The following is a 16,234-nucleotide window of genomic DNA, read 5'->3' as shown; positions in this document are numbered from 1 at the left end:
CCGTTTCTGGGTGCTTTTTGACATGTGCTGCATTGTCCTTCTTTAGGATCCATGACCTCTGACAGAGACCCAACTTTCTGACACTAGACCCTACATTGCACCCCAGAATTCTTTGGTAGTCTTCAGATTTCATAATGCCACAAAGCTGTAATTTTGTTTCATCTATCCACAGCACATTCTCCCAAAAGGTTTTTGGCTTCCTCAGGTAAGTTTTGGCAAACTCCAATCTGGCTTTTTTTATGTTTCTGTGTCAGCAGTGGAGTCCTCCCTGTGTCTCCTACAATAGCATCCTTTTCCATTCAAATGCAAGCTGACACAGTGGTACCCTGTGCCTGATGGTCAGCTTGAATATATCTGGAAGTTGATCGAGGTTCTTAATCCACCATTCGAACAATCCTTTGTTGCAATCTTTGATCAATTTTTCTCTTTTGTCCACGTCCAGGGAGATTAGCTACAGTGCCATGGGCTGTAAACTTCCCGACAATGTTACGCACAGTGGACACAGGAACATTAAGATCTCTGGAGATAGACTTGTAACCTTGAGATTGTCCATGCTTTTCCCAAATTTTTGTTCTCAAATCCTCAGACAATTCTTTGCTGCTCTTCTCCATGCGACACACACAGACACACAACAGAAAGGTTGTTTTTCACCATTTTACCTAGTTGCTGGTTTGATTTCTATATTTTCAGAACCTGTTAATTGATGCAGGCGAGTTTAATTACAAATTACAGGAGCATCACAAACTTCGAATGCAATTACTTCTTAAAATTTTCAGAAGGTGCCAATAATTTTGTCCAGTCCGTTTTTGGAGTTTTGTGTGGAATGAGTCAGATTTGGTTTTTGGTTTCTGCCCATTTTTTTTGTCATACCAATACAAACAAAAGAAATAAACACAAGAAGGCCTAAACATTTGCAATTACAACAATTTTCTGGGCGAAGTGGTGCATTATCTGACAGAAATGCAAGACTGTATATACAGGTATTGAGGTATTGCTAACATATGCATTATTTGTCCTTTTTTTCCGCAAGTAGGTGAATTCTTTTTTTTTTTTTTTTTTTTTACACAGAGTTTTCACAGCTGCCATCTAGAGAGGGCAAGAGAGTTGTGACATAAGCAACAAAGAACTTAAAACAGCTTCTATGCTCAGATACAGGTAGATGGGATAGCAAGAGGAATGGCATAGGTCACTTTAAAGAATATCTTCACCAGCAGTACCGTGTGTAATATCACCAGTTGACTAAGTTTATCACCACCTTCACTTACATCCTCAGCTCAGTTGCTAAAAAACTGTTCATTGCTAGGCCAGTGGCATTAGTTTGGGCTGAGATTGTTCACATTTGGCCACTAACTGACCAAAGTATATGTGTGGCAGATAACTAAAGGTGTCTGGGTGATATTCAAGCACATAACAGTAAAAGATTCTAAACTACTTTAAATTTTTAAAGGGAACTGAAAACAAAATCTATAATTCACTAAAACAAAAAGAAAGGAAAATCAGGGCACCTGGGATGGGTATGCTCTTTGTGATGCTCGTTTAAGTATCTGTGTTAGGAAAGAAAAAAATGAAATACAAAATCATAGATGTGAAAATAAAGTCAATGAAGATGTTAAAATGCTTTAGATGAAAATAATAATGAATGTCATCCCTTTAGCAGAACCCAGATTTTGTTGGGAAAGTCAGTGATCCAGTTGTCCATTTCACTAGTCAGGGACCGTTGGTGTTTTTACCGCACATAATATGGCAGGTTTGTAGGATAGGGTTCCTCTGCATGGATTGCAGCCCCCCAAGTAATGAAGACAATAGTAAAATGTTAGTTTTTGGCTTTTGTAACAGAGGCTTTTAAGTTTTTTTGTCACAAGAATTTTTGTGCCAGTAATTTTGGAACAAATGATTTTTAGCATGTGTTATGAATGTATTACACACTTTACTTTATGTGGTTGTCAACTCGGCACAGGACAACTGGACATGAAGCTCTAAAAACAAAATGTGAATTTCACTGTAAACACCTAAACGCCCATCACACTTCACTTATCTTCACTTTAACACTTAACCCCCCCCCCCTCCTTCAACCTTAGAAGGAAGGACTTTGTGCATCTTATAGGAAACATCTAGACATGTAAATTGTGCCTAAACAGGCAGTACTTTTAAAGATTGACCTTTATCGCATATTTCTCCTGAAAACTAGCAGTGCATGTGCCCAGGCAGTGCTGTGTCTACAGCCTCATAGTTCTACATTTGCAGTGTGTATTTCAGGCATTGTGCCTCTGACGGCTAGTCCCACAAGCTTTGGAGATGTCACTAATGTGCTGCTTACTGTTCTCCATGCTGGAGAGGAAGCTGTACCTGAGGAACTGCAGTGCACGAATCTCCCTGCTTCTTGCATTCTGTGAAACTGTGCTTCACCCATCTCTCCTGCTGCTTCTTCAATATTCCACTACCAGTTATCAGATCGCCAGTCATCAGGGGGGCCACTCTAACATGAGGAAGCAAAGCCCCTCCTCTACCAAGATGGCCACCTCCACACAGAGACAGTGCAGAGCAAGGCATGGTAAGTCATTAATGGAGAAAAGATCACCCCAGGGGTGGATCCAGGGGGGGGGGGGCAACGGGGCAATTGCCCCCTCCGAGAATGCAGGTGACAGACAGTGCGAGTGGCGGCGGCTCCGCCGCGAGTGACAGTGCGGGCGGCTCCGACCATGGGTGACAGTGCGGTGTGCGGGCGGCTCCGCTGCGTGTGACAGTGCGGGCGGCTCTGACCGTGGGCGACAGTGCGGTGTGTGGGCGGCTCCGCTGCGGGTGACAGTGCGGGCGGCTCCGCCTCTGGCATGGGTGACAGTGCGGCGGCTAGGTCGGTGAGTGGGCGGGTGAGAGAGGGGGGTAGCTGGGTGGCTCTGTGTGCCTGTGAGTGGGCTGCTGGCCAATCAGGGAGCCGGCAGGCAGGGGAGCAGAGAGATGACATCATCTCTCACCGCCCTGCATCCCTGCAGTTCTGCCCTCACTGTGAAGGCAGCTGTGGGCAGCAGAGAGATTACATCATCTCTCTGCTGCCTGATTCTGGGACATAGCAAGAGACCACCTTAGCAGGAAAGTGACACGGCAGGTGACAATCCGCATCTGGTGACAGGCGACGTGGCAAGTGACAATCCGCATCTGGTGACAGGCGATGTGGCAAGTGACAATCCGCAACGTGTGGCAGGTGACGTGACAATTCGCAGCATGTGGCAGGTGACGTGGCAAGTGACAATCCTCATCTGGTGACAGGTGACGTGGCAAGTGACAATCCGCAATGTGTAGCAGGTGACGTGGCAAGTGACAATCTGCTTTTGGTGGCAGGCGACATGGAAAGTGACGCACTCAGGGCTCCCACTGATTCTGCATTATGGTGAGCTGAACTATTTCATTTTATATTACAATGTAAGAATAGGAATAATGCGCTTCAATCATCCTGACACAGTAATAACCATGGTGCCGTGATGATTGAAGTGCCAAAGCCAGCCGTTTCCCCGATAAATTGCCCGCAAAAAAAGGTATTTTCTGGCATTGCACCTCCTGAGACTAGACTCTGGATCCGCCCCTGGATCACCCACAAGCAGGACACAGGTTTTAATGGTGACTACTCTTTTGCCCTCTTAGTTGCCTTTTTTTAAAGAGTACAGATTCCACAGTTTAGTTGCTCTTCAATGTTGGTCCCTGCAGCAGCATAACATTACCTTCCCTTCACTCTACTGCTGCTGTCTGCCCACAGAAGCAAGGGAATGAAAAAAATTATAGTGTTGGGAGCAGCCAATCACCAACTATCAACATTATCAGAAAAGATAAAGGGAGGTTAGTCACATGTTTTGCATGCGCCCAACAGTTAAATGGAGCAGCAGGTGAGTGAGATAGCTGGAACGAGTGGCGATAAAGTGCCCCGCATGGGCAAAGCACAGGTTAGGTTTATGAGTGCATATTCCATCTCTATGCTCTTGGTTACTCTAATCAATTTAAAATCTGTAGGTCAAAGTCTCATGACCTGGAGCAGTAGGAATGTTGCTGCTTACAAGGTTGAGAAAGGAGGAAATCATATCAATTTAAAAAATGTAGGCCAAAATCTAAGAACTTTGGGCGGCAGGACTGTTGCTGCTTACAAGTAAGGTTTAGGAAGCAGAAAATCCTCTGTTTCTAAATAAAATAGAGATCTCCACAGTTTCTTGGATTTATAGCTGATTTCACAATGTATAAAAGCAACAACGACAAGCCAGGTTCAGTCCTAATTACACTCGCTCGAACAACTCTTGGTCATAAGTACCTCAGTGCATCCAAGGGAATCAATATGGAGAAAGGAAAGAATAATGCAGAGGAAAATGCTCAAAAACAATATATGAAAAACATGGCTCGTCACGCTCTGTGTAAGGTTCCTAAAATTAGCATTTCATAGAGATTTTGATACTTTTTTTTTTTTTTACAACTGGTCTCCATACAATCAGTGTATTTTTACCATAGTTGCATAAGGGTTAGTATGCAGGTACTCTTAAACCCCATGTACAGAATACAAGACATTTGATATTAATGTATTTTTTCTTTGAGGTCTATTTCATCCCTGTGTCAAGAAGATAAAAATAATAAAACAGTAAATAATATAATGTCATAGCAATAAATACATGTAAAAATGGTTCGAACAAATACATGCACTACTAAAGATCACATGACCAATTTTATATCTGCTGCAATTCTAATCGTACTTATTTACACAAACATCCATCACACTTTTATCTCAAATGCCTTCTTCTGGGACTCCGACTGTACATTATATGGGTTGGTGTGTAAAGCTGCACTAGTCAAAACAAAGAATTAAAGTAGACATTACATGCAGGGTGTTGGCAGCTCAGCCGAGCCGCACTCTGTAATTCAGGCTCAGAAGTGACTCCCTGTGCCCATGATTCACCTCCTGGAAAATAGTTTTTCTTTTAATCTTGGTATAGACTCTCTGCTTTTACTATTTCAAATGTAAATCTGAATGTTTAATTCCAGACTATGAATATAAGGAACACAATCTTCAGGGCAAACCTCAAAACATAATTTAATCTCCTTGTGCACCGATTGAAAACTGAAACAAACAACATCATTTCTTATTTTTAAATACATGAAGCACCAGTACCCAAGTCTGTTTTTATATCAGTTTTCTATGTTAGCATCCTATAATCCTGCAAACCTGACAGACAGGTTGCACTGCGCTGCACAGTGCTGTCAGTCTTATGCCCTGTACACACGGTCGGATTTTCCGATGGAAAATGTGTGATAGGACCTTGTTGTCGGAAATTCCGACCGTGTGTAGGCTCCATCACACATTTTCCATCGGATTTTCCGACACACAAAGTTTGAGAGCTTGCTATAAAATTTTCCGACAACAAAATCCGTTGTCGGAATTTCCGATCGTGTGCACACAAATCCGACGCACAAAGTGCCACGCATGCTCAGAATAAATAAAGAGATGAAAGCTATTGGCTACTGCCCCGTTTATAGTCCCGACGTACGTGTTTTACGTCACCACGTTCAGAACGATCGGATTTTCCGACAACTTTGAGTGACTGTGTGTATGCAAGACAAGTTTGAGCCAACATCCGCTGGAAAAAATCCTAGGATTTTGTTGTCGGAATGTCCGATCAATGTCCGACCGTGTGTACGGGGCATAACACTGGTACCTTGCTTACAGAGAGCAGATTTATAACCTCAGTGTGTGGATTGCCCTCTAATACCTAGTCAGTTTGTCAGCTTAATTGTTAATTGAGTACATTGGTTATCAAGGTGTGTGTGTGTGTGTGTGTGTGTGTGTACATACAGTATCTCACAAAAGTGAGTACACCCCTCACATTTTTGTAAATATTTTATTCTATGTTTTCATGTGACAACACTGAAGAAAGGACACTTTGCTACAATGTAAAGTAGTGAGTGTACAGCTTGTATAACAGTGTAAATTTGCTGTCGCTTCAAAATAACTCAACACACAGCCATTAATGTCTAAACCGCTGGCAACAATTTTCCCTCCCTTGTGTCATGTAACTCATTAGTGTTACAAGGTTTCAGGTGTGAATGGGGAGTAGGTTTGTTCAATTTGGTGTTATCGCTCTCACTCTCTCATACTGGTCACTGGTTCAACATGGCACCTCATGGCAAAGAACTCTCTGAGGATCTGGAAAAAAGAATTGTTGCTCTACATAAATATGGCCTAGGCTATAAGAGGGTTGCCAAGACCCTGAAACTGAGCTGCAGCACAGTGGCCAAGACCATACAGCGGTTTAACAGGTTCCATGCAGAATAGGTCTCATCATGGTCGACCAAAGAAGTTGAGTGCACAGGCTCAGCGTCATATCCGGAGGTTGTCTTTGGGAAATAGACATATGCGTGCTGCCAGTATTGCTGCAGTGTTTGAAGGGGTCAGCCTGTCAGTGCTTAGACCACCGCACACTGCAACAAATTGGTCTGCATGGAAGCCTCTTCTAAAGATGATGCACAAGAAAGCCCGCAAACAGTGTGCTGAAGACAAGCAGACTAAGGACATGGATTACTGGACCATGTCCTGTGGTCTGATGAGACCAAGATAAACTTATTTGGTTCAGATGGTGTCAAGCGTGTGGCGGCACCAGGTGACAGTCAAGCATGGTGGTGGGAGTGTCATGGTCTGGGGCTGCATGAGTGTTGCCGGCACTGGGGAGCTACAGTTCATTGAGGGAACCATGAATGCCAACATGTACTGTGACATAATAAAGCAGAGCATGATCCCCTCCCTTCATAGACTGGGCCGCAGGGCAGTATTCCAACATGATAACGACCCCAAACACACCTCCAAGACGACCACTGCCTTGTTAAAGAAGCTGAGGGTAAAGGTGATGGACTGGCCAAGCATGTCTCCAGACCTAAATGCTATTGAGCATCTGTGGGGCATCCTCAAACGGAAGGTGGAGGAGTGCAAGGTCTCTAACATCCACCATCTCCGTGATGTCATCATGGAGGAGTAGAAGAGGACTCCAGTGGTAACCTGTGAAGCTCTGGTGAACTCCATGCGCAAGAGGGTTAAGGCAGTGCTGGAAAATAATGGTGGCCGCACAAAATATTGATACTTTGGGCCCAATTTGTACATTTTCACTTAGGGGTGTACTCACTTTCGTTGCCAGCGGTTTAGACATTAATGGCTGTGTGTTGAGTTATTTTGAGGGGACAGCAAATTTACACTGTTATACAAGCTGTACACTCACTACTTTACATTGTAGCAAAGTGTCATTTCTACAGTGTTGTCACATGAAAAGATAGAATAAAATATTTACAAAAATGTGACCGATTTTAGTGAGATAGATAGAGATATAGATATACAAATATATATATCTATATATCTATATCTATCAGGGACGTGTGGTGAGGTCAGTGGCTGGTGAGGCAGTGGCTAGTATCAGAGCCAGATACAAACAGGTTATATACGCCGCTATCATTAGTGTGCGCAATTTTAAATCGTGACATGTTAGGTATCTATTTACTCGGCATAACATCATCGTTCACATTATACAAAAAAGATTGGTTAACTTGAGTGTTTTTTTTTTATTCTTGAAACAGTTTCTTTCCAAAAAAAAAAAAAACGCGTTTGAAAAATTGCTGCGCAAATACCGTGTGACATAAAACGACCACCGTTTTATTCTCTAGGGTGGCTGCTAAATATATATATATATATATATATATATATATATATATATATATATATATATATATATATAGGCAGTGCCATGGTTGGTATTCGAACCAATGGCCCTAGTGCCCTTAAGCAGCAGTGCTAACCACCTAGCTGCTGTGCTGTCCAGTATTTTACATTGTCCCAGGTTTAGGGTCCCCCAAAAGCAATGTAGAAGATAATTGAGGATGTGTGCTGATACTAAACATTCTGGGCATTAAGTACAGATTCACTTTCTAACAAAGAAAATCAGGTTATTGGCTGCTGTTGGGTAGAACTGTGTAAATCACTTAACTAACTGAACAGCATTATGAACTCCTGAGCAACAAGACAATTTACTTGTATGTATTTGAACATTGTGTTAGCCATCTACTACTTTATTAAATGTTTATGCCTGCAATAGAAATTGCTCCAAAAAAGCAGCTAAGGCTGTGAAATATCAATTGGTAAAGAATGGTAAAAAGTAATTTAGTGTTCAACATGCAATCATAGGTAGAGGCCACATGGTGACATTTCTTCATGTAAAACTTTGCATTGCAAAGGATCTTCTTACTAGTTCACAGTTAGGTTCAGTAACCACATCCACTGGTGTTTTTCTGATAATACATAGAGAGTTAAAGGTAGCTTTTTGTTTTATTATAAAATGTAATCTTACCTCTTCCCTCGCAGATATGATGGAGGCCGGTGTATTTGGCACGGAGCTTAAAGAGGTACTGTGTCCTGTCCCGGAGGAGCTCTGAGAATCCCCATCTCCAGCTACTTCATGTATCTCTTTAGCCAAGCTGGCTACATCTTTTACCAGAGTTTGACTCAACCTATGATATATATGAGACCATCATTCAAAGGATTTATTACTGATCGACTATTACAACCTTCATTATCTCACAAATGTTCTTTGCTCATTTATGCCTTTGATAGCAAATAGATCCAAGTTTCAATTAACCCCCTGAACAATTCTTTGTACAACACAAGGCCTCTTACTTACTTACCTTTGACTCGATGTCCGCCACCACCCGCCGATGATCCAGCAGAGAGGCAGAATGCCGGTCTGCCTATGTAAACAAGGCAGATCGCCGTTCTGACAGGAGGGAAGGCATGGATCCTCGGTCTCTGCAAGCATCCATGTCTTCTTCCCCTAGTAAAAAGCACCCCCCACACTGTAATAAAAAACTAGCGAGACACACACTAAACCCTTTGATCGCCCCTGATGTTAACCCCTTCCCAACCAGTATCATTAGTACAGTACATTTCATCACTGTATTAGTGTCAGTGGTCCCCAAAAAGTGTCAGTTAGTGTCCGAATGTCTGCTGCAATATCGCAGTCCCGATATAAGTCACTGACTGCCGACATTACTAGTAGAAAAAGATGTAATAAATAAAAATATCCAATAGTTTGTAGACGCTATATCTTTTGCGCAAACTAATCAATATACACTTATTGGGATTTTTTTTTAGCAAAAATATGTAGCAGAATACATATTGGTCTAAATTTATGAAGAAATTTTATTATTTTTTTTTTTATTGGATATGTTTTATAGCAGAAAGTAAAAAAAATATTGTTTTTTTTTCCCTAAATTGTAGGTCTTTTTTTGTTAATAGCACAAAAAAATAAAAAATGCAGGAGGTAATCAACTAACACCAAAAGAGAGCTCTATTTGTTGGAAAAAAGTACATCGATTTTATTTGGGTACAGTGTCCCCATGACCAGGCAATTGCTAGTTAAAGCAACACAGTGTCATATAGCAAAAAATGGCCATGGAGGGGAGTAAATCTTCCTGAGGTCAAGTGGTTAACGTATAACTAAAGGCAAAATGTTTTCTTTAGTTTCGGATAGAGTGGAGAGGGATTAGAACACCTGTCAGTTTTTATTGCTGTCTGGGTCCCCATTAGGGAGATTCACCCTCTCTAATTGTCCTGTTTACCATTAGAATTGAAAGTGGAAATAAAAGTAAATGACACATTTTGGGTTGTCCCCAGAAAAGTAACAGAGGTCTATGTTTGTAACTTCCTTTTAACCACTTCAGCCGCGGGAGGATTCACCCCCTTCCTGACCAGAGCACTTTTTACCATTCGGCACTGCGTCACTTTAACTGACAATTGCAGGTCGTGTGACGCGGCACCCAAACAAAATTAACGTCTTTTTCCCACAAATAGAGCTTTCTTCTGGTGGTATTTGATCACCTCTGCAGTTTTTATTTTTTGCACTATAAACAAAAAAAGAGCAACAATTTTGAAAAAAAAGCAATATTTTTTACTTTTTGCTATAATAAATATCCCCCAAAAATATATAAAAAACAAAATTTCTTTCTCAGTTAAGGTCGATATGTATTCTTCTACATATTTTTGGTAAAAAAAGAATAAAAAAAAAAAAAAAAATCGCAATAAGCCTATATTGATTGGTTTGCGCAAAAGTTATAGCGTCTACAAAATAGGGGATAGATTTATGGCATTTTTATTATTAAATTTTGTTTTTTTTTATTAGTAATGGCGGCGATCTGCGATTTTTATCGTGACTGCGACATTATAGCAGACACTTTTGACACTATTTTGGGACCATTGTCATTTATACAGCGATCAGTGCTATAAAAATGCACTGATTACTGTGTAAATTACATTGGCAGGGAAGGGGTTAAACACTAGGGGGCGATCAAGTGGTTAAGTGTGTCCTAGGGAGTGATTCTAACTGTAGGGGGGATGGGCTACCACTGACATGACAGTAATCACTGCTCCTGATGACAGGTTGCAGTAGATCCCTGTCATGTCACTAGGCAGAACGATGTTTACATAGGCATCTCCCCGTTCTGCCGCTCCGTGACACGAGCGCGGGCCCCTGGCGGACATCGAGGGCATGGAGAACGCGGCGGGCATGTGTGCCCCACAGCGCCGCGATTTAAAGGGGATGTACCTGTACGCCTATTTGCCCAGACATGCCATTGTGCCGACGTACATCGTCGTGCGCTGGTCGGCATGTGGTTAAAACTCAATAACTATTGATAAAAAAAGTGTTCAGTGTGTGTGCATGGTTTTGGAATCGAGTGCCCAACAAGCTTAGAGAGGTGTGATGGTCAGGTGTTCACAAACTGTTAGTCATATAGCGTAGGTCCCTTTATAAACCTTTTCAGGTACTCGTACTTTGCATGTGAGGTGGTACAAAACTATAATCCTAATAAAGATAATACAATACTCCACCCAACACACATCCCCTGCTACAGAAATATACAGACATAAAAAAGAAAAAAAGGTTACTGTGGCCTTAAGCACTCACCTGGCTATTTCTGCAATTTCTGCAGACTGTGCCATGAAGTTGCTGTAGACCTCCTGGTCGTCGTCATCATCATCCTGAAGCCGGTTGTGCCTTTGACTGTGAGATACGATGGTGGTGGCCTTGGGGGTCTGAGTGGCTGTTGAAGTATGGGATCGTTTGTGTTTAGGGGTGCTGTGATTAGAGCCATACTCCTCCTCAGATGTAGACAAATAATCTGAACCCTGCTGCCTCCGTCTTGATGCTTACAATGAATTGGTTTTAAAGAGAGAAAGTTAAAAGATCAATCCTCTCCTAGCCACCAGTGGGAAAGACAGGAACTGAATACATTGAGAGAGCCAACATACAAGTTGCTTGTAAGAAAAATAAAATTACTATCCAAATGGAAAAGGGGTTTTATCCCTAAGTGCCGGTTCACACAGGGCCGACTTGTCAGGCGACCTAGCCGCCTGACAAGTCGCCTCCCGTTTTGTACTACGGAACCGTTCTAATAGGAGCGACGCAAGTCGCTCCGACTTAGAAAAAGGTTCCTGTAGCATTTCTGGGGCGACTTCAGGCGACTTGCATAGACTTCTATACAGAAGTCGTTTTGCAAGTCGCCGTGGAAGTCGTGTGAGGCGACCTGCAAGTCGTGCCGCCCCAGTGTGAAACGGGGCTTAGGCTCGATTTACATCTATGCACATTCACATCTATGTGTGTTGCTTTTGAGCGTTTCTGCAGTGCTTTTTGCAGTGCTTACTGCATTTTTGGACACGCGTTTTTTTTACCGCGATATGCATTTTTCTTTTTTAAACTGTATATAGCTGGTTGCTATGGAGGGGGCCAGGAAGCTGGCCGCTGCGTCCTAACAACCAATGAGTCATCAGCTGTCAGCGGGCTTCCCTGCTGACAGCTGAATGTAAAAAAAAAAAAAAAAAAAAATTGCTGGCTAAAAGAAAATCATGAAAAAAAAAAACAGCATGGGGCCCCCCCCAGGTCCATACCAGGCCCTTGGGTCTAGTATGGAATCGGAGAGGACCCCCCCCACACCAAAATGTAAAAAAAATATATTAAAAAATGGCGTGGGATCCCCCCAAAATCCACACATACAACCAGGTAGGTCAGGTAAGGGAAGGGACGAGAGGGTGGCCCCTTTCTTCTGAACCATACCAGGCCGCATGCCCTCAACATGGGGGGGTGGGGGGGTGCTTTGATGGGGACAAGGGCCTCTTCCCGACAACCCTGGCCCAGTGTTTTTTTGGGGGTCTGCAGGTGGGGGGCTTATCGGAATCTGGAAGCCTCCTTTAACAAGACCCTTTCCAAAAACGCAGAGGCACATAGGAACTCATGTTAAAAAAATTCCCTGCATTTCTGCAAAATGCATCAAAAAACGCATTAGTGTGAATCAAGCCTTACGCTACCATGCACAAAGCTTGTGCTTTATGTTAATCTATGCTGCGCCCACTAACCATCATTAGCCATTCAGAATGTTCCACATTTATGTGATCACCATGTCTGATATAATATGGTTATCACATTCAGGCTGGAGGCTTCATTCACAAACATCGGATTGTTAGTACAGCAGCTCAGACCGGAGCTACTTTTAGTAGTGTGTACAAGGCGTAAGGGATGTAAGGTGGGAGGGAGCCAGCAGGACCACCCTCTGATCAAATTTTGGCTAGTTCATCAGGAACTGGACGAAATTTGAACAGCGTATGCCTGGGCTTTAGATGTTTTAGGATGTGTCATAGGAGTTTAGGGCAACAGCAAGTAGCTGTCTTTTTTAAGGTCTCAAAATCAGTTTTGGATTCATCTTTTAATTGCAGTAAAATTCAGTTTGTTTTAACATAAAATAAGCCCAAAGCACAAGTTAAATAAAAAAATATTCTGGTTAGCTATTTTTTAAATTGGTCTAATCTGCAGAGAAACACACAGATCCCGAATCAAATTGTGATTCAGGAGTTGTAGTATTCCCTGTCCAGTGCACAAATTTGTGTGCAGATATTTAAGCTAATAAAGTTTTCAAATCGATGATTCAGGACGGAGACATTTCCCGATCAACATTTGACTTCCTGTCCATATTTCCACTGGAGGGCAGTGCAGACTGTACTTTACTGCTTAACAACTGGAACTGCAATAGTGAATTGAAATTTTAAGCATATTTGTATATCTAATTTGTTTTTCCATAGGACATTTTTATGGTTTGCTAGCATTTTCATGTGTAAAAGATACCACAATAAAAAAAAATGACCAAAATTAGCAACTTCTATATTAGCTCTCATACTAAAGGTAGAAAAAAAATTATATATTTAACAGACCCTCCAGGAAAATGGAAATTGTTACTTCTGATTCTTTCACACAGTATGAACATGTAAACCAATTTATCCGACTTTTACAGGCTTGGATGATCAACAGGGATATCAGAGTGCAACAGACTTCCCCAGCTAACTGGCCTCAAGGGAAATGGCGAACAGCTGGGTAGGACCATTTTATCAAATGGCGAATGTTTTCTTCTAGACATGCCAGGTGCCCTTTCCTGCTGGTCCCACAGGTATCAACATGCATGCCCAGGCAATTTATAGGCTATACCAGTGGCGTCCAAAATGCAGCCCTTGTGGCACTATTCCTCTCACTGATATGGGGCACTATTCATCCCACTGACACAAACAATGAGGCACCATTCCTTCCACTGAAACCAACAATGGGGCACAATTCTTCTCACTGACACCAATAATGGGGCACCATTCCTCCTATTGACACCAATGATGGGACACTATCCCTCCCACTGACATCAAAGATGGGACACAATCCCTCCCACTGACATCAATGATGGGACAATATCCCTCCCACTGACACCAATGATGGGACACTATTCCTCCCACTGACACCATTGATGGGACACTATTCCTCCCACTGACACCATTGATGGGACACTATTCCTCCCACTGACACCATTGATGGGACACTATTCCTCCCATGCATGCATGCCAATGCGTTCCATTTCTTTAGCAGTCATTTGCTCTATCTATTGATAAATCACTAGCAATTGTAGTAGCAGGACTGAGCTAAAAAAAATCTCCTGTGTGGCTCTAGCCTATTCTGGTGACTGCCAACAAGTGGTTCAATCTCTTAGTGGCAAGAGATTAAAATCACCCATGTAGCTTAGAGCCCTTTCACACTGCCAGCGCCCGGGCGTCGGCAGTAAAGCGCCGATAGTTTTAGCGGTGCTTTACCGTCGTTTTTGCTGCGCTTTTCGGGCGCTAGCAGGGAGCTTTTAACCCCTGCTAGCGGCCGAATAAAGAATTAAAAGCGCCCACAAAGCGCTGCTGCCAAGGCGCTGCCCATTGATTTCAATGGGCAGGGGCGCTTTAGGAGCAGTGTAAACACCGCTCCTAATGCGCCTCAAAGAAGCTGCTGGCAGGACTTTTTTTGACGTCCTGCCAGTGCAGCGCCCCAGTGTGAAAGCACTCGGGCTTTCACACTGGTAATACAGATGAGGCTTTTTTTCAGGCGCTTTACAGGTGCTATTTTTAGCGTTAAAGTGCCTGAAAAACGCCTCCAATGTGAAAGGAGTCATAGCCCTAAAGCTAGCCATGCACGTATGGATCTCTCTCATTCAGCCTACTAGATTCCTCCATCCACACTAAACAGTATCACCCCTGCTGGATATTTTATTCTAACCCTTCACACCTGCGACTGTCTGAATATCCAAACAGTGACTGCATCGGATTGGATGTGATCACGGTTCAGCCAACAATTTTACACTCGATTCCTTCAAAAAAAGTTGATAGAAAAACCTTTGACGCGCTAAGTGGTGTCGACAGAGCACCCATAGATTGAATTTTGTCCGGTTTTCGGGGGGGGGGGGGGTAATTTGAGATTCAAAAGTAACATGTCCCATTGTCCTAGAAATTCTTAGGAAAGAAACATATGATTACCAATTAGGCTAGATTTATAACAGTTGACTGGCAAACAGACTAAAGATAGTTAATCTAGACACAATGCTAGAACAGAACTATATATATATATATATATATATATATATATATATATATATATTTATTTATTTATTTATTTATTTATTTATTTATATGGACATACATACACTATATGCCAAAAGTATTGGGATACGCACATGAACTTTAATGGCATCCCAGTCTAAGTCCGTAGGGTTCAATATTGTGTTGTCCTACCCATTGCAACTATAACAGCTTCAACTCTTCTGGGAAGGCTGTCTACAAGATTTAGGAGTGTGTCTATGGGAAGGTTTGACCATTCTTCCAGAAGCGCATTTGTGAGGTCAGGCACTGATGTTGGACGAGAAGGCCTTGCTTGCAGTCTCTGCTCTAATTCATCCCAAAGGTGTTCTATTGGGTTGAGGTCACAGCCTTTCCAGAAGAGTTTAAGCCATTATGGGGGCCAAGTCAATATTAAAACCTGCGGACTAAGACTGGGATGCCATTAATGTGCGTGTAAAGCCAGGCCCAATATTTTTGACAATATAGTATTATATACACATATATACATACATATATATATACATACATACACACACACACACACACACACGCACAGTGGGGATGGAAAGTATTCAGACCCCCTTAAATTTTTCACTCTGTTATATTGCAGCCATTTGCTAAAATTATTTAAGTTTTTTTTTTTCCTCATTAATATACAGACAGCACCCCATATTGACAGAAAAACACAGAATTGTTGACATTTTTGCAGATTTATTAAAAAAGAAAAACTGAAATATCACATGGTCCTAAGGCTGGCCATACACTATACAATTTTCTGATTCAATTTCCTTTAGATTTACCTTCAACTATGTAGTGCAAGGGCCTGTCTGATTGCATACAAATTGAAAGGGTTTAGGTTTGACCTCATATTATATGGTTTGGTAAATCTAAAGGAAAGTTGAACAGGAAAATTGTATAGTGTATGGCCAGCTTAAGTATTCAGACCCTTTGCTCAGTATTTAGTAGAAGCACCCTTTTAATCTAATACAGTCATGAGTCTTTTTGGGAAAGATGCAACAAGTTTTTGACACCTGGATTTGGGGATCCTCTGCCATTCCTCCTTGCAGATCCTTTCCAGTTCTGTCAGGTTGGATGGTAAACGTTGGTGGACAGCCATTTTTAGGTCTCTCCAGAGATGCTCAATTGGGTTTAAGTCAGGGCTTTGGCTGGGCCATTCAAGAACAGTCACGGAGTTGTTGTGAAGCCACTCCTTTGTTACTTTAGCTGTGTGCTTAGGGTCATTGTCTTGTTGGAAGGTAAACCTTCAGCCCAGTC

At 42.2% G+C, this 16,234-nt stretch overlaps 1 protein-coding gene across 4 annotated transcripts in view; it reads right to left on the bottom strand.

Annotated features, from left to right (window-relative positions):
* The window catches only part of CEP170B (centrosomal protein 170B), a 161,130-nt gene that overhangs the window by 26,313 nt on the left and 118,583 nt on the right, over positions 1-16,234 (bottom strand). For 2 of the 4 annotated variants that reach the window (XM_073610711.1, XM_073610714.1), the window contains exons 13-15: positions 10,965-11,205; positions 8,355-8,514; positions 1,506-1,544 (exon numbers count right to left, since the gene is read on the bottom strand). In XM_073610711.1, the coding sequence (XP_073466812.1) occupies positions 1,506-1,544; positions 8,355-8,514; positions 10,965-11,205 (440 nt within the window). The remainder of the gene's footprint in view (positions 1-1,505; positions 1,545-8,354; positions 8,515-10,964; positions 11,206-16,234) is intronic. The other 2 variants (XM_073610713.1, XM_073610712.1) reach the window with 2 other exon arrangements.

Source organism: Aquarana catesbeiana, linkage group LG13 (assembly GCF_042186555.1).
Source record: "Aquarana catesbeiana isolate 2022-GZ linkage group LG13, ASM4218655v1, whole genome shotgun sequence".
Classification (NCBI taxonomy): Eukaryota; Metazoa; Chordata; class Amphibia; order Anura; family Ranidae; genus Aquarana; species Aquarana catesbeiana.
The sequence above is the reverse complement of the archived record's forward strand: the minus strand, read 5'-3'. Positions and strand labels throughout refer to the sequence as shown.